Source organism: Ruditapes philippinarum, unplaced genomic scaffold (assembly GCF_026571515.1).
Source record: "Ruditapes philippinarum isolate M1 unplaced genomic scaffold, ASM2657151v2 ctg2042_1_1_1_1, whole genome shotgun sequence".
Classification (NCBI taxonomy): Eukaryota; Metazoa; Mollusca; class Bivalvia; order Venerida; family Veneridae; genus Ruditapes; species Ruditapes philippinarum.
In genome coordinates, this window is record NW_026861470.1 from 40,774 (window position 1) to 63,940 (window position 23,167).

A 23,167-nucleotide genomic window follows, 5' to 3' on the forward strand; every position below is an offset into this window, starting at 1 on the left:
ATAGCAGCAGAGCGGGAATGTGCCACACGCTGACTTGGCTTGAAATTCCTGAACAGTATATTATTAAAAATGCAGACCTAACAGATTGCCCAAGACGGCCCATTTTTATGTGTGCATTAACAGTGCACATAAGTATAGAAGGAATATATCTTTTATGAAAACGGCATTGAAACTTAATAGTTTTCAAAGAGAAACATGTTATCGTATATGGGACAAATGGCTTGCATACTTTCTAGTTGATAATCTTTGTTTTTAGTAATACAACTCATCGTTACAAAATATGAAAAAAAAAAAACGTTTTTTTTTTTATTTCAAAACTTTATCAGTTTTAACGTCTTCATATTTGTATGTAAATGAATTGATCCATATTATGTAGAACATTCTCCTTCACATCAGTTGTAGATGTATTGCTCCAGGCACGCTTTGCATTTCGACAGAAGGTAACATGCTTCTTTCAACAATTTCCCATTTCTCCTGTGAGAAAACAAATAGAAACATATCATTAAATCAATTCATTTTGAAATTCTAAGATAAGGAAAGCAAAATTAAACAAGCAAACTCGTTGCTTTAAATTCTCCTCTTATTTATTGGAGCTTTTACGAGTATTTTGTACCTTCGAATGAAAGCAAAATTAATATCTATTTTACAATGGCTCAAAAATGACAAAACTTAACATAATAAAAACACATGTAACTCTTGAAATGGTGTCCCTTTAGATTTATTTACATTGACAATTATTATGAAATTATGTAATCATACAGTCATTCATGTATGGTACTAATAAATTCAAATGTAGTAAGGTAAGCAGATTTATCATACACCCGTGCCGATTTTGCGACTCCGTAAATATGGTATTGCACGGCCGTGCACTATTTTGACGTGACGGCTAGCATAATATAAATTTTTCAACTCGTGCAATAAATTCAGTGCTGAACTTACACTCATTCAATATCCTCTATTTATGCTCAAATATAATCAGTTAGTACAGGAGCAATTAAAAATGTCAACTGAAATATTTGACCATGCCACTTGTGATGGGCGACGGAGAAAGTTGCCCGTCAACACAACAAATAAATATAAAAAAGACAAAATAGCACTAGAACGAAATTTAGCCATCTACTGAACGAAACATTTTATCATCTTGGATATGAAATCACATTCCTAAAGCGCGCATAAAATTTAAGAAAATAATGCATCCTATAGTAATAAAACCTATTACAAGTTGTTAAACGTTAAACGCTTGCTGTAACAAATAATGACGAGCGTTGTGTTACGCACGCGTAAAATGGCTGCGAAGGACTGGTCAGCTGTGCAATGTATACCTTGAAAAGAGCCGAATAAATACAACCTTTACGAACATCTATTTAGATCTACGCAGTTGCGGAAATAGAAATTACATCCTACACATATAAAGTCATTAAGAGGCCCACAGAGAAGACGCACCTATCAGTAGCCAGTGGTCATAAACGAAGCATAAGCAGCTACGGTCAAAATGTGTATTGAAGTTGTGAATATGTGTCTTACGTTTTTCAAGAATAAGAAGAATGCATTACTTGTTATAGCTTTAAAGCAACATACTTGAAGTGTTTAATATTGTGGATGTCAATTTAGAAGTAAGGAACATTACATAAACCTGCATTTTACTGTTGTCGAGAATAAAAAACTTAAGTGTTTGAAATTGTGGATATCAATTGAGAAGTTAGGAATATGGTGATAAAAGGTATGTTTGCTTAATCATGTATTTTTATTTTCATTTTATACGGAAAATTGATGTACCGTTTTTGTTTGGCAGAAAAAAGTCCATATATGTCAGGACATCACATGCATTTTAAACATTAAATAACAGTTTATCAAATTTCATAGATCATAAGCTGTACTGGTTGCGGGATAACAAGGTGTTATTAAATTTTGTTCTTATTACCCCTCACTTGTTTCGTAATGTTAATTTTCCATAGGCCTCTTGGAGTTATTCTTACTATTAATGCAAGTGTACCACGTGACTAAGAATTTTGTACTGTTACATAGGTAACAGTACTTTTTAACAGTATAAAATCTGGTCACGTGGTATATTTTCTAAATAATATGAAATAAAAGTGTCCGCCATTTTCTTCTCTATTCATTCTTATTTTCGACGTTCACCACGATATAACATCACCATCTTCTCTTTCTCTGGAGTAACTATGACACCCATAAAATTTAGGTGTGCTTTTCGCGTATAAAATATCTTTTTGTTGAATAGTCAAAAATTAAACATCCGTTTTCAACGGAAGTAATTGCAATGTAAATAATTATGTGTCAAAATGGAACATGCAGACGATTTAAGCATGCAACAAAGGATTATTTAACAATTTTAATCAATGAAACGTTACAGATATGGTGGACAGGCATAGGATATCATCGTTATATTGTCAAAAACCATGTGAACAGGGGAAGAATATACTGGAAACAGAAGGATCAGATTTCACAGATCATAACCGTATAAATGGGTTAGTGTTTTGTTTTCTAAATAAACACAGCTTATTATATGTTTATATGACTAGTTGATAGCCTCACTTGCTTAAAGAATAAAAGAAAAAGAAAACTTCTCAAGTAGGCCTTAAGTTCACTTAAAACTTGAAAGGTAAGGACAGTTTAGTTATTGTTACTCTTGGTTTATTTACAGTTATATTTAGTGGACAATTTCAGATCATCACAGTATTTTTGTTCGGGTACGCCTCGGGTAACAGTATTTTCCACAAGAGAGTAATTTAAAGGTATCACAGCGCTTGATCCGAAATAAAGTAATGTTTATTGATCTTAGTCTGATCCTAATTCTTGTCCACTTTTGTTCTTATAACATGGTAATAGCAATGATGGTTTACCACCTATTCGTGAAATAGGAAGGTCCTGAAGTAGATCAAGTATGTAGCTCCAGTATGGTTTTAAAGCTGCATTAGATAAATATGTAAAAATATCTTGCCGTCGGCCTAAAAACCAAGCATTCTACAGTTTCAATAACCTTTTAAACAGTACTGTTGTAAATCTTATCAAATACGAGATAGTTCATAAATTACGATTTTTAACGTAAAACCCCACGGTAACACTACAGTTCGTATACGAACTTAAACATGCAAATTGAGACTATGGCCCGTATTCAGAAACGATACGTAATCTCAATCTCGACTCAAACTCACGACAGGTCGCCTCAAGTAACGCTGGAGTAAACTTATGGTAAGTAACTCACAATGTGAAAAGTGGTATTTGTTTTGTTTACTCAACCTTACCTCTCGTGAGAGAGACTTTAAAAGTTTACCGATCGGTTTTATTGCATAATATCACTGTTTCCTTTGAAATATCTTCAAATATATAGATTGGGAATTCTATGTCAACAGTGTGATATAACTTGTATCTAACTGTTATACATATGCCTATAATTAGACGCATACGACACATCATCCGAAGACTTAATGCCAGAATCACAGGAACAGCCATTTTCATTGATAAAAGGAAATTCAAGAAATTTCCAATTTGAAATCATATAAATTCATTTCTTTTTGACATCAGTACTGGTATTCCGTGGGCTGAATACACTCTTAAAAGTTCATACTACTTGTATCACACTGGGTTCACCCCTTTGAAAATCAAAAGTTTTGATGAAGTTCAACTTCTGACATAAATCATCTCTATCTGTTTTTCAAAATTTATTTTCTAAAAAACTGTCAGTTCGCGTATTTCATGCACTAAATGTATATGGGACGAAATTCATTCAAAATCAATACTCAAAACTAAGTGGTATTCAGTATTATTTTATTGAGGTTACCTCAAGGTAGCCCCCTCCTAATCTCACAGATTCTCAACTTTCCTGAGTTCTCTCGACACTTACTTTATAACCTGAATACCACTTTACTGAAAGGTGAGGACTGTCTTGACCGTTAGGCAATTATATAGGATTTATTCACTGAGTGTGAGTGTAAGTATCCATTCTGAATACGGGCCTATATTCAGCTAGTGCAAGGGCTACTATACGTCACAGTATTATAGTTGTTATTCGGAAAACAGCAAATATGAGATTTTCTTGTGCAAACACACTTATACGTTATTCGCGGTGCCTTAGGCTGGCGTTCAGAAAAGTAATCGACTCATAAAAAGGTTTAAATTTGTATGAAAATATCCGTTACAATGTGGACATTAACCGTTAAATTAGGACTTATAACCATGCTCATTTTGACAAAACGGCGCTAATCCGTAAGCAGCGTAATGACGGCATCCTAAGTATACAACCCATTCATAAACGCTGACGTTATTTCATACATACAAGAATGATAAATGTAAACACAATACAGTAAGTTTTTATTGTTCAAAACTTGATAAAATAACGTTTTATGCCACCGCAGTATCTGCGATGGCATATAGCGATTTACCTGTGTTTGTGCGTGCGTGTGTGTGTGCGTGTGTGTGTGTGTGTGTGTGTGTTATAGATTATATAGTGAACTTAAAAAATATTCTTGTGAAAAACCACTAGTCCAATTGCAACCAAACTTGGCAGGCTTGTTCCTTGGGTGAAGGCCTTCCAAAGTTATGCAAAGAATTTGATTCCATGCAGAAATCTGGTTGCCATGGCAACCAAATTGAATGATAAGAATAAATTAAAAAAAAATTCTTGTAAAGACCCACATGGCCTAGAGTTTAGATATTTTACATAAGACACTGTCTGGTACATCTTTACCAAGATTGTTCAAATTAAAGCCCTGGGGTCAAAATTGGAGCCACCCTGGGGTCATTGATTTTCACTATGTACATATAGTAAAAACTAAAAATCTTCTTATCTGAAGGTACAATGCTTTATTTATGTACTCATGTGTACGCAACGTAAAAAAATGTTGATGTCTTCAATTTTTGTTTAGTTATGGTTTAAACACATCAATAAAATAATCAATAACGTCAAATGACGTTGTAACTATGGTTTTATGTTTATTTGCCCTGATGATTATAGAAACCGGTAGGCACTACATTAAATTGAGAAAATCCAGTTAATGTCAGTTATTTCTCAATATATAGGAGTCATTGATTTTTCACTATGCACATATAATAAAAAATTAAAAAGTCTCCTTGTGTGAAGTTACAAGGCTTGGAGCTTTGGTATATGATATCATCTAGATAGGTTCTCTACCAAAGTTCTTTAAATTTTGCCTCTACTGTCAAAATTGGCCCGAACCCGGGGTGGGGGATGGTTATAGGTTTTCCATATATGTATATTGTAAAATCTTAAAAAATCTCCTTCTCTGAGTTAACAAAGGCTAGAGGTTAGATATTTGGCATGAAGTATAGTATAGTGGACCTCTACCAAGATTGTTCAATTTATAGCATTGAGGTCAAAATTGACCCCACCTCAGGGTCATTGATTTTCATTATGTACATATAGTAAAAAAATCTTTTTGTGTGAAAGGAAACAACTTTCATTTGAATTTGTGATACATGTTATGCATTTTTATGTAAAGTATTCAATAGCTGGGAGTAAGTCTAAAGGTCATGTTTTCAGAAATATTTATGAAATGATTCAGGTCATAAACTCTAGCAAGATAGTTGTGAGCTTTGTAGAGTTAGTAAATGAAACAATTTGAGCATATTATAAGGACATGATTATGTTTTTAGAATTTGGTAATGCTTAATTGAAAAGATAATATTTAGGAAAAAGTAAATGTACCTGCATTTCAAAGTTTAATACAGCTATGTAATTCAGTAAATACCTAAAAGTTTTCAAGTAAAATTACTTTATTTTTGAATGAATTATTGCACTATGGCCTTTGTATCTTAACAGTAGACACATCTGCTCATTTGTCATTCATTTGACATGCTGAAATATGACCTTGACCCCCAATTCACTAGACACTACTGCATTATGGCAAAGTTCAATTGTATAGTAACAAAAAAATCTACTTCTGTTATATTAATGCGGTGGCATAGCATTTTTTCACAAATGCATTCTTGTTTTCTTATTATTTCTTTTGTTTAATATTTTCTATATCTTAGCAAAAGTAGGGTGCGCAAATCGAACAGCGAAAATCGAACAGTCGTTTTGATGCCTACGGCCTTCGTGGTCAATTCGTACGCATCAAAACTCCAAAGCGGTGTTAAATAGCCGATAAACACCACTAAGACCGATATTATTTCTTAATTGATGTACGGATAACCTGAAGGCAAAATATCTCATGCAAACAGAAATTGTATTTCCGATTTGGCCACAATGAGGCTGCAGATTTATGTTCTTATAAAACTCATTGGGGTTGTTTTAACACAAAACATAGGATCTGGAGTCGATATGAAACCTAATTCATTAATGAAATACGCTGTTTCTGTTCTTATGAAATTTATTAGATGAAGCTTTCACAGCCTTGATTCCGACATTAATATAGCTAATTGTTCCAGTCCTTTAACATCCCATTCATTAACAATGGTTTAATTACAGTGAATAGAAACAGAATCATTTTAAACCTTTTATAGCTACAAACAAAACATTTTTATTTTTTATGTATGCAAATGGGATAATTTACAGAATAAATGGTATTACAATTAAAGATGGACCATATCTTTGTTTGTTAAAAACCTTCAAACGTAGATGTCTGCAGAGTAACAGTCTGATTATCACGGTTTATGAGGTGTATTTATCACAAGGGAACAACCCGTTATGGAAACATATGATCACTTTAGCATTTCTATCGGGAAAATAAATGATACTTCAATATTTTCGGCTGGAATATAAACAAGTTGTTTTATTGTAATCGTTTAAGCGGGTCAAACACTTAATCCCATTAGCCTGGATGAGACAAAATAATACTCACACCTAATTTACTACATACATCGGAAGCTGGTCAACATCAGTTTGTGAGTAACAAACAAGGCAAACGTTTCAGCAAGTGAATAATTGCAGAGAACAAAAGGGTTAAAAATACCAATTAATTACCGACATCAACCATTAAGCCACAAAAGACAAAAATGTCGCTTGATAAAATTAGTAATGCACATCTTTTGGGTACATTAACCGTTACAGAGCAGACAATAAATAAATCAGCAGACTGGAGCAACGCAAACATAGTTAATTTAGACATTTGCTAAATACTGTAATAAACCACTGTAGAATAACAATAGGAAATATTTGCAGGATATTCTGAATAGTGTTAGTTAGTTGATTTAAGAATTGATCTATTGCCCGCATTACACATCAACAAATGATAAGTTTGTAAAATAAACAAAGTATTAAATTCTTCTTTGAAAAACATGTGATCTAACTTGTAATACATTGTACTTGTATTTTTATTTTTATATAAACATTTACCTCTTTTTTGTACGTCTACTTAATCGACATAACATCGTTTTCTTATTCATTAATATTTGTTACCAAATTTAACGTTAACGTTTGACGCGACTAAAGACGAAACGTAACGCCATTTTTTATCTAAATGGGAAAACAATGCTGATAACGTCAACACAAAAATCACGATTTTTTTTTATTTAAAACGATGCAATAGCTTTTGCCAAAATGGTAACTTGGAAATAAGATGTCAGTGGATTATTTAGGTGTTATCAGTTAAGTAAAATATGTTTTAATTGTATTTAAGAGGTAAAGATTAAATTTTTTCAATGTTTGGTGCTTGTACGTTCCTTGATATTTTGATATATCATCTTTGTACATGTTGTATGTAATGTAATTATTTATTTTATTCTCCTTTTGAACAGAGAATTGTTTCCTGTCATGTTCATGTATAGCTTTACATTTTGACATGAAAATAAACTTTTGTACTCCGTAATAACATCGAGGACATTATTATGTACCTTGCCCGGAACGTAATGTCGTCTCCATAATATCTAAAGCTAAAAACAGGAAATGACTATAAAACCTCTGTGGGCCCTTTCATGAATTTATATGAAGGATGAAATTAGATGATTAAATTAGATTTCCCTACACCTTACTAGCCCTTAATACGTTCTATGTAGATGAACTTCTATATCAGTTCCCGTCTTATAGTGTGACAGTCCATGCATTAGGGAAGCTTACCAAAAATTGTGCTTAGGCTTTATTATAGAAAATTTTGGAAATCAGAACAATGTCTGCATATCACTATCCAACTCATTATAAAAGAAATATACAAAACTTAAAAAGATATAATATTTAACTTTCCTCAAAATGACTTTCAAAACTAGGTAAACAAATGGATAGATTCTACGATACAAAACAATGCCTCTTCAGACAAAGACAACGCGTTTACGCATGATTTAAGTTTAGCCTGATTCCACGATATTAAGAAACTTAGGAAACAAAGTGATCCCCCGGAATCATTAATCACAACAAAATTACTTGAAAATTGAAGACTCGGTTTGATTGAGTCTGTACATGAGGGATAATTAATAAGTGCAAAATCCCTCACGCCTCCTAGCACCGGCTTGAGCTGTACTAAATTCTCAACACTTAATAGTGCTGGCATCATTTCATTACATGAAATCGGACAGCTATACAGTCCATTATTTGTATACGGAGATATGACAACATTGTCGAATGTTTATACAACAGTAAAAATAACAAAGGAAGAAACTTAAAATGGGCTCCGAAATGTATTGACGACTCGCAAAATAAATCGTGTCATTCCGCAGTAAAGCTTGCGTATAAGACTCGGCTAATTCGGAGCTGAATTAATTCACAGGCAATACGTATATTAGCGATTTTATTGATTATATCTAGTTTACTCGGCTAATTCGCAGCTAAATTAATTCACAGGCAATACGTACATTAGCGATTTTCATTGATTATATATAGTAATTGTATGGATGCCGTCTCGTTAAATTGGTATTTGAGAATTAGTCTCAAGGTGAGAATATAAAACATTTCATTTACTTTAAATATACAACCTTTATTTTCAATTTCAAATCTTCTTCTTCTTCATTCAAATACTTGGGTTTCCAACCAAACAGTTTTCGAAAAAATCCTTTTTTTCGATCCCTTTCCCATGCACAAAGAATGATACTTAGCATATTTCCATTGAGCTCTATCTCACGTAACACCGTTTCAACATTCTGAAAGCATTTCTATCATTGCTTAACAATGGAACGTTTAATGGTTTTTATTATTTACAGGACTCAAAATAATGTTGAATTATTCACAAATATTGTACTTGCAACTACCAATACATAATAGTATTAAATGAATTTACAAATCATTTTTAAATCAAAGTTATCATATATTTATAAATCAATTGTATCGAAACAAACTATTTCTTTAAAAATTCAAGAACATAATAACCAAAATGATATTTCAAAGATATATCTATTTAAATTGGGACACTCATACTCTAAACCTGGACTTTACGACACAGCGCAATCTTCAATAGATATTGCAAAACATATATAATGTGCAATAAAGTAAAACAGATAATGTTTCTTACCTGGATGTTGATTAATCGCTCCTCTATGTAGTCAATAAACTTGTAGAATATAGATTCAACATCACGAATGATACTTATTGTTTCTTCAAGGTCATCTGCATGATACATAAAGTGACGATGATAGTAGGTAAATGTCACTTCTGCCCAAGTGAGGGATGAGCGACCGATTCTGTTTTTAGAAATCTGGAACATCACTAAGTGCTAAATTTAAGCTGGGTTTTACATGCTTCATTTAGATGTGCTATATTTAAACGTCTGATAATCCATTTTATTTATTGGGTTTCGTTACTTACTTTTTTAGGTTATGATGTGTTAAGTTATTTTCGTATTATTGTTAATAATCAAAAATACAGTATATTTTCAATGTATTATGTTAATTTCATTATCAATTATTGGAATAAAGCAACAGTCTTCAGTTAAATTTTTCACCGGCCCGCCAATTTAGTTTATACAAATTTTAAGTTTTAATGATTTCGTAAATAAAAGATATTCTCTATAATGACACTTATAAATACTATATACGGTATAACACGTTCGACAAACTGTCGCTCCACATCAACATTGTGGTGTACAGAAAAACGAGCGGACGGCATTTCCGAGATCGAGTGGAAGGCCGACACAAACGGCTAATTGTAAGTATTATTTATGTTTTTGTTTTGTAATGCATTTAAGTTGCATATTTTCGAAAAACGAAAAATAAAATTTTCTAACGCAGTGAACACGACGATTTATAGAAAACCATTCAAATGCTCTAACTTTCGGATATTTTCGAAAATGCCGTTCGCTCGTTTTTCCATACACCACAACTTTAAGGTTGACAGTTTGCAAACGTCAAATATTACAATTACTTAATAAAAATGGAACATGTATCATATTATACAGCGGAGACCGAGTCATCTACAAGTTTGAGCATGTCCTATAAAGCTACAGAACGCACAATAACAGAAACAGTAATTTTACATTCATCGCTAATAAAACAGCGCTTTTTTATTCTAGCAAGAATAGCAAGAAGACAAGTGTTGCACTGGAGAATGAAGAAAGAGGTTTCCGACCGATCTTATAACTATTTTGCTATCACAAAGTTTAGAGAAACTTTGCAACTGATGTTCACAAAAGGTTTCGTTGACGGGAATGTCATTTTGAAAATCATGTATCGACAATGGGTTTTGCATGAAACCAGTTAAAGGACTGATGAATATGACAGTTATGTTGAAAGACGTCAACACTGGAACAGAATAAAAATCAACATGTACAATACGGTAACACAAAGACCTTTCGCCACATAATTTGTCTGTTATAACAGTTTTACAAAGTCTCTCAAGTATCTATTGAATATATTTCATGTCAACAGACTGAAACGAGGTATGGAATGGTTTGTTATACTCTTTGTTTATTAAATTTGTTAAATACGAGGATTTATCAAAAATTTCTTGGCCCGGCGTACTTCCGGTAGTCAGAGAACCCAACTAATGGTCTACTTTTCAATATAATTGCTCTCTACACCAATGCACTTTGCCCACCTGTGCTCCAACTTGTTTAACCCTTCAAAATAGAACACTCTATGTTGGTCCTCAAAGAACTCCTCCGCCTCCATGACACCTTCATGGCTTCCAAAAAGTCTACCACGAAGCTTGGTTTTCAGAGGGGGCTAAGTCTGGAGAATATGGGTGCTGGGGGAAAAAGTTCAAAGGCTCAGTCAGTTGCAGCAGCCATCACAACTTGGGATGTGTGAGCTGGTGCATTGTCGTGCAGAAGCAGAACGCCTTGAGTCAGTTTTCCACTCCTTTTATGCGAGATTTCTTGACGCAGACGTCTTAATTCGTCTGCATAGTACGTACCGTCTATGGTACGACCTTGCTCAAGAGAGTCAATCATGATTGTCCCCTTACTATCCCAAAAAAATCGAAGCCATCATCTTCTCTGCTGATGACACCCTCTTGAATTTCTTCGGAGGGGGTGTTCCAGAGTGTTTCCACTACATGCTCTGTTTTTCTTATTCTGGACCCATGTTTCATTCTGAGTAACGATCCGGTAGATAAAATCATGTTCATCCTCCTATCGAGACAAAATATATCTTGAATTGTCAAGCCTGGTCCGTTTCTGGTAGTTAGTCAACTGTATGGGGACCCATCTAGCGGAAACCTTTAACATGCCATAGGCATCAGTCAGAATTGCCTGAACTGAACCAAAGCTTATACCCACTTCCCTAGCAAAGCTTCGCAGGTCTCACCTTCTGTCGCACATGAACAGATCGTGCACAGCTTCGGCAGTTTCATCATTGATGGCCTCTTTTGGCCGCCCAGGCCGCCCATCATCTCCAATGCTCTCCCTGCCTCTCTTAAATTTAGCAGCCTATTTTGTCACAGTGCTATAGGAAGGGGACTTCTTCCCAAGTGTATCTATGAAGTCGTCATGGATTTCCTTGGTGCACATCCCTTTTTTACAGAGGTATTTAATGACGTCTCTGATTTCAACTTTCTCGATTTGGTATAAATGGCACATCCCTCTACTGATCAAAGTGTGTTTTATACTACTTCACCTGTGTAAAACCGCGTGTAAATCGGTCAGTAATCTTCAATAAGATATCGGTACCGACGTATTGTGTGTAAATGTCAGTGTAGTGGCTTGAAGTATATCGGACCGAAAACTTTTCGAGTATACCTCGTATAATACAAATAATTAAACTGTTTATGCTAAAATCATATTTCCGATCTGAAACCTTTGCTGAAATAAATACTTGCAATTGCAGGAGCTTTTCAAGATATATATATATATATATATATATATATATATATATATATATATATATATATATATATATATATATATATATATATATATATTTGTTATCAGAAATTTAGAGGAACACGAGCGGTTGATCTATTGATAAAATCATTAAGCTTGAGTATGTATACCAGAGTCCGTACCGTTAGAGAAATGATGTTACCTTCCTCTTCCCGAGAAAACATAAAAGAGCCCCAAAACACAAAAAGCGGTAGATTCTACTCGTATTAAAAATAACAATCAAAATGCTTTATTTGGCTAATACTTGCCGCTGCGTTACATCCAGTCACAGACGCGGAAAGGCATAATCAAGGCCGTGTAAGCTACAACAGGCAGTTTAAACACATAGTAAATGAAGATGGCATCGATTTTTCTGTGCAGATTCCTTAAATTTCAAGATCTTAGAAAGAAACAATAAAAAATAATTTAAATAAATATATTTGGTTTAGAAAAATATGAAATATATCCTACAAACAAGTAAGCCTTACCACGTTTCTCTCCCAGTCTTTTCTTAAGCTTACATGATTAGAAATTTAAGTCGTCTCACAGGAGACAGAATAGCACATGATGGACTAGCGTGTTACAGCATTAAGTGCTACCTCTGATTTACTTAGTGAACACCTTGCAGTTTTCCGAATGGAGCACAACGAGTGAAGACAAACAATGGGTTCGATACACCATTAAAAAGATAAAACAACCCTTTGTTTTTGTTGGTTTTGGAATTCGTTTCCATCAATTGATTCGAGTACCTCAACCACTAATATGTCATCCACAAAACTATATAAATAGCAGAGACATGCTGTTACTTTTTCTTTATTAAATGTGTTCATGGTGAGATGTTATAGCCTGCCGAAGTGTATAGAGGACCTTGTGTAATCAATAATATTTTAACCGTTTGTTATAATAGAAAATGATGTGAACTCTTGAAAAATGTCAAACTCCATGAAACTAACTTTATGCTAAGAAAAGCCGATGGTTTCAAAGAATCAACAAATGATAGATTCATTTTTGCAGTAATTCCGCTGGATGATGTCACATTCAAAGATAAATGCAGTCTTGAGTTATAGTTGTTCACTATGTCTGTTAAAAAGTCATGGTATTGATACGTGACAACAGCTTCCAAGTGCTGCTTTAGAAATATACCTATTGACGTAGTGATAAATGTCTTGTTATCGAGAAATTATTTCACCTATCTGTTTTACCATTTGCTTCAGGATCCGTTCTCATTTCTTATCGTTGACGTCTTTTGCAGAATTGTGTTATTCATTCTTCAACGGAACCACCCACAAATATCGATAGAATACGTCTATAGTGACGAAAAAGTATTTGATTGACCATTTTCCTTATGCAAACTGGGTCAATGACCGCCTTGAGGTCTTTAAACGTAATGGTCTCTGTAAACTTTATGCATACACATTTTGCAAAAACTGAATATTTAAAAATTAGCACTCAGAATTCCAGATTACTAAAACTAGACTAAGTCCATCATCTCTCCTTGGAAAAACTGTCTTTACCTATCATCATCAAGTCAATAACATTAAAAAATATTCAATTTACCATAATTATATACATATAATATTATATATAAAATATCTATATGTTCAGCGCTCCTTTTTTAAGTTGTTAAATATCTAACATGTTCTTAGTCTATTGATAAATACATTTTTTGAATTAAATATATAAATTGATGAGACACAATGTGCCTTTAAGAAAAACAAATACAGAGCATTGCCATCAGGAAAGAAAAGACATTGTTTGTTGTTGACAGGTATTGCCCCGGAGAGATTATATTTACGTTAAATCTTACTTTTGGAAGATGTACTGTAAATGATGCAAATAAATAATTGCTTATAAAGTGTCTTCTGCAATTTGTGTATGCTTTTCATGTGTACATTCGCAAAGAGGAGTTTATAAAAATAAAAAGGTAAAATAGAAATAAAATAACGAAAACAACGAAGAAAATATCAGTAATAGTGAATAGTTTACCTTCACGGTTTTTCAACTCTGTCACTTCCCATTCTTTTCTATAAATATCACTTTCATGTTCTCCTATTTGCATCCGAAGATCGCGCGCCTGTTCATGTTTCCTTTTTGCTGATATTTCGCTGCTATTTGCACTGCTTTCATGCAAACAAGCTGCTGTGCCGTGAACAACGGTGTTCGCTCCTGCAGCTCCTAATGCAAAAGCAATGCTTGATCCTCCTGAAGAAAATATATCTTGTTTGGTCCTTGTATGCTAAATTACTGAAACACTACCTAGGTTGTATCCTTTTATAATCAATTGTGACGAAATACCCGTGCGTTTTAAAGTTAATATATTTTTGTGTAATTCTATTATATATATATATATATATATATATATATATATAAAATAAGACAAAACAAAAATTCATCGATAAACAATTTTTGTGGTTATGGGACAAAACTAATTTCATAGCAGTTGATGAAATGTTATAAAATTTAAATCTAATTTCGTTTATATCTGATACCTGTAAAAGGTGCTAATGCCAATCCGGTCAGAAGTCCAATGCCGCTTCCTACAGTTGCTACCATTGCATGCTTAGTTGACATTTCATGTGATTCTTCAGCGTTTCTTTTCAGCTGTCTTGCATCGCTTTCCTTAGAGTTGGCGTCGTTGTAGCATGCCTCAATCTCCAGTCTTAAAGAATTAATTGTTCCCATTGTCTGCGAAATATCAACGCCTATCAATTGTCTTTTAGTTTCGTCCTCTTTTTTCTTTTGTCTGCATATTTCAACAACATCATGATTATTGGTTTGCGATCTCCGTACATCGTCGGCCCATTTGGTTAAGTCTTTTCGGAATTCTATCATGGCCGCTTTAAACTTGTCAAAAGTGTTAGCATTCGGTCTCCTCTTCGACAGCAATTTGGATTTCCTTCTTTTTACGGCGCGCCATTTAATAAACAACATAATGCTGAGCTCTTCTCTTACATTCATCCATTCCGAGGCTAGCTTTTCTATTTTGGTCTGGACATCTGGTGCATTGAATAATTTCTTTAACAAGAGGTTCAACTTTTGCTGATCCGTCTCAAGTTGCTTAAAGCCACTAACCTACAGATGGTAAAATGGAAAAAAAAATGAAATAAAATTTCAAGTAAACAGTAAATACTGATCTAGTTGGGTTTATGGTGTAAATACATTATCACTGACACCTTAATTCAAGAAAGAATGTTGACAAAAGTGTTAATATATCGGGTTTTCCTTTTCCATAATCTACTACGTTACTGACGCTGTAGCCAATATAAAAAGGAGAAGATAATTCATTTAACGCGGTCACGTGTCACAGCAATGGTCCGGTAAAATCCCGGTATCCGGTATGCCCGGGATCGTTTATCAATTTCTGTCATTGAGTAGGCCCCTATCACATTTCAAGCTAAAGGTTAAATCGATAAATTGGTCATCGTATATATGAAATAATTAATCAATTATAATTTTTAGGGTCATGAATTACTACAAATATAAAAACAAAAGCAATTATTGGTATCCCTATATGTTTGATAAAATCCCGGATTCCATGCGTTCCGGAGCACAGGTCGCGATTTTGTCCTGTACGATCACGTGATACTAGAAAAAATCCGGATGAAAGAATTCCGTGGTATAATAAAAGAAGGTATTTCCCTCTGGTGGAAAAGCGAACCGTTTGTTTTCAGAGCAATTATTTTCAGATATGAACATTTTAAAGTGTCATTTCGTTTTCTTTCAACAATATAATGTTTTTGAGGGGGGATTTTGAAATATTAGCAAGACGGCAGTTTTTCTGCTATCTTCTGGAGGTCAGCTGCTTTAAAGAGAACCATTTTTTTTTTTAATTTCACCAACTTTAATACTAAATAGATTATGTATCTTACACTCCCTCCGACCTACATTCCACGAAAGAACACCAAACAATTCCTCTTCATTCCAGGCAAAATTTAAAGAACATAACTTGATGTGTAAAAATTGTTTACGTTGCGTTTTTTTGTTGTTATATACTACGAACAAAACTGTTAATTGAAATTATAATTCCCATCGCATGTTTCGAGATATGGGGAAATAACACATTATTTTTACCTATGCATTTCTTCTTAAATATATTAAACATTTTGTTACATTGTTCAACATGTTTTTCTCATGTGTGACTTTTAAGTGATAAACACATCTGTTACAGCTCTAATTATCATTGGAAATACGTATATATAACTTTACATTGATACTTTTGATAAAATGCTTTAATCTCACATGTAATCTTTTGCTCGTTTTAAGTAAAGAAAAACAAAAATTCTCATAATATGCGTTTTTGTTCCAGTCAATGTGTATTAGCGTTGATTTATTATTCAGTCTGTTTTTATGAGTGTAAGGTGATTCATTAGAAATGCTGGTAAAGCTTTGAATGTTTTTAAACTTCATGAAATGTGAGTAAAAAACTACCATAAAATTGAAACAATAGAATAACAAACTGATTGTGCTGTATACTGTAATGATGAATTGCAATATAAATAGATCAAGATAGTACGGTCCTTTCAGTTACTTCTTTCGTGCATTTCTTTTGAACGGGTTCAGTCAAACATGGTCTGCAATATGTTCAATTTTGACATGTTAGGCGGGCTTAAAGGTTTCCATTTTAATTTACAAATGTATTCACTTTGCATATTGTTGTGCAAGTCTTTGCAATATTGTTCCAATATTGTATGAATTTATATCTTGTCGCAAAACACGTGAAAAGGATAGGTATATAATATGTACCAAAATAAGACAAATAGTTAATAAATGACAATCAAATTAAAAAAAATGTAAGGCTCAAAGCCGTAGCTCCAGTGTAACGACCGTGAGAACTCCGCGCGTGCGGCCCAATTTTCGTTGTTACGTCCATATTAATACAATGTATGTAAATGTACGTAAACACACATCACAGCCATTGCTTCAACACCATTCGTCTGATTCCGTTGATGATTCTATTTTGTACAAGTGTAAATGGTCCCCTTGTTCAGAAATGTAAGGCTCAGAGCCCTAGCTCCAGTGAAACGACCATGACAACTCAGCGCCCGCGGCCCGTTTTTCGTTGTTACGTCCTTATTGATATGTAAATATACGTAAAATCACATCGCCGCCACAGCCATTGCTTAGGACAAAATTTGAAAATGATCTTATCATTACAATTTTAGAAATGATGCTCTGGCGGCCATTTTGTGCAGCGAAGCGGAACGTGTCGGTGATGTGCACAACTAGGGAAGTTACTGATCACTCCTGTAAAGTTTGGTTGAAATCCCACCAGTAGTTTGAACACGCTTATTGCGGATGGATGGACAATGAACGGTCGACCGGACGGTTGGACGGACGGACGCACGTTCTAATAGGACAGTAATAATGTGGCTACTCCATTGTTCTCTCTATTGTTCTTTTTAGCCATACAAAAGAAAACCACATAAAAGCATTACGAAATGAATGACATCAAAGAGAAAGAACAGTTACCTGTTGTCCCTCTAGCCACGTTATTACTGTCCCGTGAGAGCGGACAGACAGAACGACAGACAGACGGCAAGGGCAAAAACAATATGTCTCCCAAACATTTTGGAGACATAAAAGTTTTGGTAGACATAATGACAAATACATACCTAGGGTAAGAAGTCTATATACAACTACTTTTTACAAAGCAGTCACAAAATATTCCACCAATAGCTATGTTGTTCTGGTGTATCATATTCCGAGGGTCCCGGGTTCAAATCCCGGTCAAGCTGCTTTTTTTCTCACCCTGTTAAGAACTTAGCAAGTTATGAGTAATTTTAAAGAAACGAAAAACTGAACTATACACACCATTTCAGCTGATTGTTTGTTCTTTCCTGTCCAGTCTTCAAATTGTTCTTTACTGCTTGAAGTGTAATAACCACATATACTGTCTGTACTAATACTCCCTAATAACAGATATTTAAATTAACAGCTGAATAAGTCAGGAAATCATCTAATCAGTAATTTCCATTCATCTTAATGTAAACTAGAACTATCACTAAATGTGATTAATACCCCGCAAGATTGCTTCGGACATCAGGAAGTTACTAATAACAGAATACCTTGCAAAATAACTGAAATAGAATTATGGTTGTGGGCAATTAAAGACAGTTATGGTTCTTGTATGTTGCATTTCTTTTCAATGTGGTTGACCATTGGAATAACTCTGTAATAAGTCCAAAAAGAGTTACGCTTCTCGAGTACCGCACTTCCTCTCACTGCGCTTGACCATTGAATAAAGTTTCATTGAATTCTAAACATTAGTGTTTATGTTATGCACCTGACAATGAAAAGGAACAAAGGGCATTAACCCTACAAATACTGAAGATGGAGTTATGGTTCTTGTGTACTGTACTTCATCTCACTGCCATGACCTTTGTATGAAGTTTCTTTGAATTCCAACAATAAATTTTCAAGTAATGCACTGGTCAATAAAAAGAAACAAATGGCAAAAACTCTTAAATGAATAAAAAAAGAGTTATTGTTTCTGTGCACTGCGCTTTCTCTTAATATACGAAATTGTATGAAATTGTATTGATTTGCAACAAGTAGTTTTTAAGTAATGCTCTGGACAAGCAAAACGCAATGGAAAAGTAACAAAGGGCAATAACTCCATAAGTACTCTGGCCAGAGTTATGGTTCTTGTGCACTGCACTTTCTCTTTTTGGGCTTGACCATTGTATGAAGTTGTTTTGAATTCCAACCAGTACTTTACATGTTATGCTCCGGACAAGGAAATGTATCAAAGGGCAATAACTCTGTAATTTGTCAAAATGGTGTTAATCTTCTTGTGCTCTGCACTTCCATTTAATGTGCTTGACGATCGCATGAAGTTGTACTGAATTCTAACTAGTAGTTTTCAAGTTATGCTCCGGACAAAGAAATGCAACAGACGGCTGGACCGATCGACCACCGAGTGATTCCTATATACTTTGTTTCGGGGGTAAAATAATCATCAACATAGATAGGTACTTTTATTGTAAAATTTTATTTTAAGCTTTCGAAATTATCAAATCATTTCTCTTATCATTGATCAATATTGATACATTTATATCAAACAACCACATTTATACATGCATATCATGTGCATTTATGCAGATCAGTTTTAACGTCGCGTAGGAAAGCTAACTGTGTGTTCACAAAACCTCGCATCTAACATGTTTTATTTTACAAAATGAGCAATTGCCTTAGAATAAAGTTAAAGTACTTTCGCCGGGATCTTACATCAAATACAACAGTTTTCATTTAAGAACAAATTAAACTTTTATACTCTTATATATAAGGATTGATCATTATTGAAAGTCGGGTAATGGGAGATCCTCGAGATCAATGAAATCAGATTTTAATAATTGTATAAGTCGAAGTCATGGTATGATTAAGTCTGTTAATGCGAGATTATAAAAAGTGCAACGTCTTCCTAGCTTCTTAACACCTGAAGATATCAGTATTCTATTGCTATATGCACGCCTTGCAGTCAGCCACCAAGAAAAAAATATCAAAGAAAATCTAATTAGTAGAATCAATAATCTAAACCCCTTCGAATATGACAGTTTGTTTAAGTTTCAAGCCCTTCAACTAATCAAGTTAACTACTCAACTTTTGTTTAGTACAAAATGTTTGAGTGTGAATATTTACGGGGATAATTTTATAATTGCTGTGCAAACGGTTTTTAATGATGATTTACTGTTTTATCAATTCAACTGGACGAACTTAACACTATAAATGAGTTTAACACTGGTTTTGTTCTAAAGAAGTGGACGCCTCCCTCTTTGGAGATTTCAGAACATGAAGCGTGCTTTCCAACTTTGTTAAATCATTGTGGTTTTTTTGGTTTAAAGATTTAGACTTAATACCGTGTATGTGACCCGTGACTATCAATGATAGCGTGACAGCGCATTCTCATACCCTGATCATTCTAAAGGGTATGGCTGTCCATTCCTCGACAAACATGGCTCCAAGCTCCTGGTTGGGTCTGGATTGCTGCTGACGAGCTGAAATGCTAACGCGTAGCTCATTCCACATGTGTTCTATTGGATTAAAGTCAGGTGAGCCAGATTGCATGTCCATGCGATCAATGTACTCCTTCTCTAGGTAGTCCTGGACTATCCTGGCCCTTTGGGGCCAGCATAATTGTCCATGAGAATTTACTGATCGCCGCTTGCTCCAGCATACAACCTAACCTGGTTGTCTAAGATGTCGCCTATGTATCGCTGACCCGTCATTGTGCCTCTATTAAGCACAACCAGGTCGGTTCGTCCATCCCAGATAATATATCCCCACACTATAACTGACCCACCTCAGTAGCCGTCATGCCCAGCAATATTTGCATCATGAAACCGTTAACCTTTTCTTCTTCAGGCTCTAGCACGCCTATATAAACCTAAACTCATCATTAAACAGTACGTGTCTCCAGTGTTGCATGGTCCACCGTGTATGCTCTTTGTCCATTCAAAGTGCCTGGCGATGTCAATGCGTCAAGGGGATACGTATGCAAGGTCTTCTCGACAGCAAATTACCTTCATGCAGCTATCTATGTACCGTCTGCGTGGAAACACGGACCCGGCAGCATTTCAGCATTTCAAGGTCATTTCGAAGAGAAGTTGCTGTCGAAAACCTTGCACGAAGTGCCTGAACGACAAAGAACCGATCCTGCGCTGGTGTTGTTACACTCTGCCGACCTCCTGCATGCCTCCTGGCGGGTGTACCATGTAGCCGGTATCTCGTCTTGGCTCTGGTGATGATGATGTTGCACACACCTGGCGGAAGGTGGCCCCCGGCTACACCATCCCTACAGCCCTCCGTAACTCTGCTTCTCTCAAATGCCGCCACCATATCGAAGTGACAGATGTAAGAAAAGTAAGCCACTGAATGACAATAAGCCGGTAATGTCGCCGTATAACAAAAGATATGTGAATATACACCCAATCAAAACATGAAAATATTGGGGTGCATGCTTTCCATGCTGCATAGACGAGTTGTAACGGATTAGTCAACACGGATTCATGTCAGGGGACATCTAAAATTGTCAAAACATTGCTTAATCAGAATTTTCAAAAAATTGAAAGAAATCTGTTTTATACTTGTGATATAATAAAAAATAACTTATGCTGTTTAGCAAAGGTTTAATATATGATTTGATAAATGAAGGCGATTAACCCACAGTACATGAAGTATTTTAAAAAACTGCTTTTACTTACATATGTTATTACGAAGTTTTAAACAGCATTTAATTTTTAAATTAAGAAACAATGAAAGATATGTTTTTAAATAGAATTCAACTCTTGTCTTTCCGTTAGTGTACCTATACTTATGTATTCGTGTATACATTAACATTTGCTTATTCAATATGCAAAAATTATCGAAATTTTGAAGATAATATCAATTGAATACATCAATAATCAAATGATAATATCATAAACACTGAACATAATCTACGTGGTGTACCAGAAATGCTTGGAGTTTTTATTTGCTGTCTTTCAGTATGCACATGTTAAAATCCGAGATCGTGAATTCTATTTAGTTTCGTTAATTTGTACAAACTAATAGAATGCTATTCAAAGCCCGGTAAACAAACTATTTACTAGAACGTATGAAAAAATTAAAACAGTGTATAATGTTAATTTGGAGGAAATGCACAGATCTCAAATAACCGAGAAATTTTACTAGAAATTCTATTTCCGAAAATCTTTACATAATTAGCTCACTTGTTACGGCCTTTTGTGATTGCTTTTCGTCCGGCGTCCGTCCTTAAAGTTTTACTTTAAACGACATCTTCTCATTAACCGCTAAGCCAATTTCATCTAAACTTCACATGAATGTTCCTTTTGTGGTCACCTTCAAAGAATTTAATTCCATGCAGAACTCTGGTTGAAATGGCAAAAAAGGAAAAACTCAATATATCTCCTTTTTTAAAACCCCAAAGAGGTAAGGCTTAGATATTTGGCATGTTACATTGTCTAGTGAGTGTCTATCAAGTTTGTTAAAATTAAAGTCCTGGGGTCAAAATTGGCCCCGCCCCAGTGGGGGGGGCATTGCTTTTCCCTATATGAATATAGTAAGAACTTAAAATATCTTCTTGTAAAAACCCAAAAGAGCTAGAGCTTAGATATTTAAAACATCTTCTAGTAAGTGTCTATCAAGTTTGTTCAAATAAAATCCCTGGGGTCAAAATTGGCCGCACCGCTAGAGGAGGGGTCATTGATTTTCCTTATACATATACGTATGTATATAGTAAAATTTAAAAAACCTCTTTTAAAAAACCCAAAGAGCTAGAGCTTAGTTATTTAGCATAAAACATCTTCTGGAAAGTGTCTACAAAGGTTGTTTAAATAAAAGCTCTGGGATTAAATTTGGCCCCGCCCTGCAGGTACTGATTTCCCTTATATGTCTATAGTAAAAACTTTAAAAAAATCTTCTTTTAAATAACCCATAACAATTTCTAGTGAGTGTCTACAAACTTTGTTCAAGTAAAAGCCCCAGAGTTAAATTGGCCCTGCCCCGGGGTCTGATTTTCTTTACATGTTTATTGTAAAAATTTATAAATTCTTTATTAAGAAAACCCCAAAGAGCAAAGGTCTTCTAAGATATTAAGCATGAAACATCTTCAAAAGGGGGATTGCAAAGTTTATTCAAATAAAATATTTAGGGTCAAATTAGCCCCGCCCCAGGGGGTCATTTATTTTCCTTATATATACATTTATATAGTTAAAACTTAAAACTCTTCTTGAGGAAATCCAAAAGAGCTAGAGTTTATATATTTTGCATAAAACATATTCTAGTGGCTGTCTACCTATCTACTACTAAAATGTTAGCCCTAGGGTCAAATTTTGTCCGGCCCAGTGGTCATTGATATTCCGTATATGTACTGTAAATCTTGTATTTTTCGCGATGTTTTAATTTTCGCTATTTCTTCTGGGGTGAAAGGGGCTCCTCTTAAACCTGTTGACATATTTCTCAGGTGAGCGATC

General features: G+C 34.4%; 2 protein-coding genes across 2 annotated transcripts in view; both read right to left on the reverse strand.

Moving 5' to 3' along the window:
- Positions 1 to 342: 342 nt before the first annotated feature.
- Positions 343 to 20,267, reverse strand: LOC132715724 (uncharacterized). The gene is made up of 6 exons (XM_060698785.1): positions 20,106 to 20,267; positions 14,687 to 15,269; positions 14,184 to 14,399; positions 9,414 to 9,508; positions 8,881 to 9,045; positions 343 to 474 (listed from the first exon to the last, which is right to left on the reverse strand). Exons 1-6 carry the CDS (start codon positions 20,265 to 20,267, stop codon positions 388 to 390), a joined length of 1,308 nt encoding a protein of 435 aa, XP_060554768.1. The 3' UTR covers positions 343 to 387.
- Positions 20,268 to 20,726: 459 nt separating this feature from the next.
- Positions 20,727 to 23,167, reverse strand: part of LOC132715722 (uncharacterized) — a 41,339-nt gene continuing 38,898 nt past the window's right edge. Inside the window, exon 10 of the mRNA XM_060698783.1 lies at positions 20,727 to 21,064. Coding sequence (XP_060554766.1) covers positions 20,727 to 21,064 — 338 coding nt within the window. The remainder of the gene's footprint in view (positions 21,065 to 23,167) is intronic.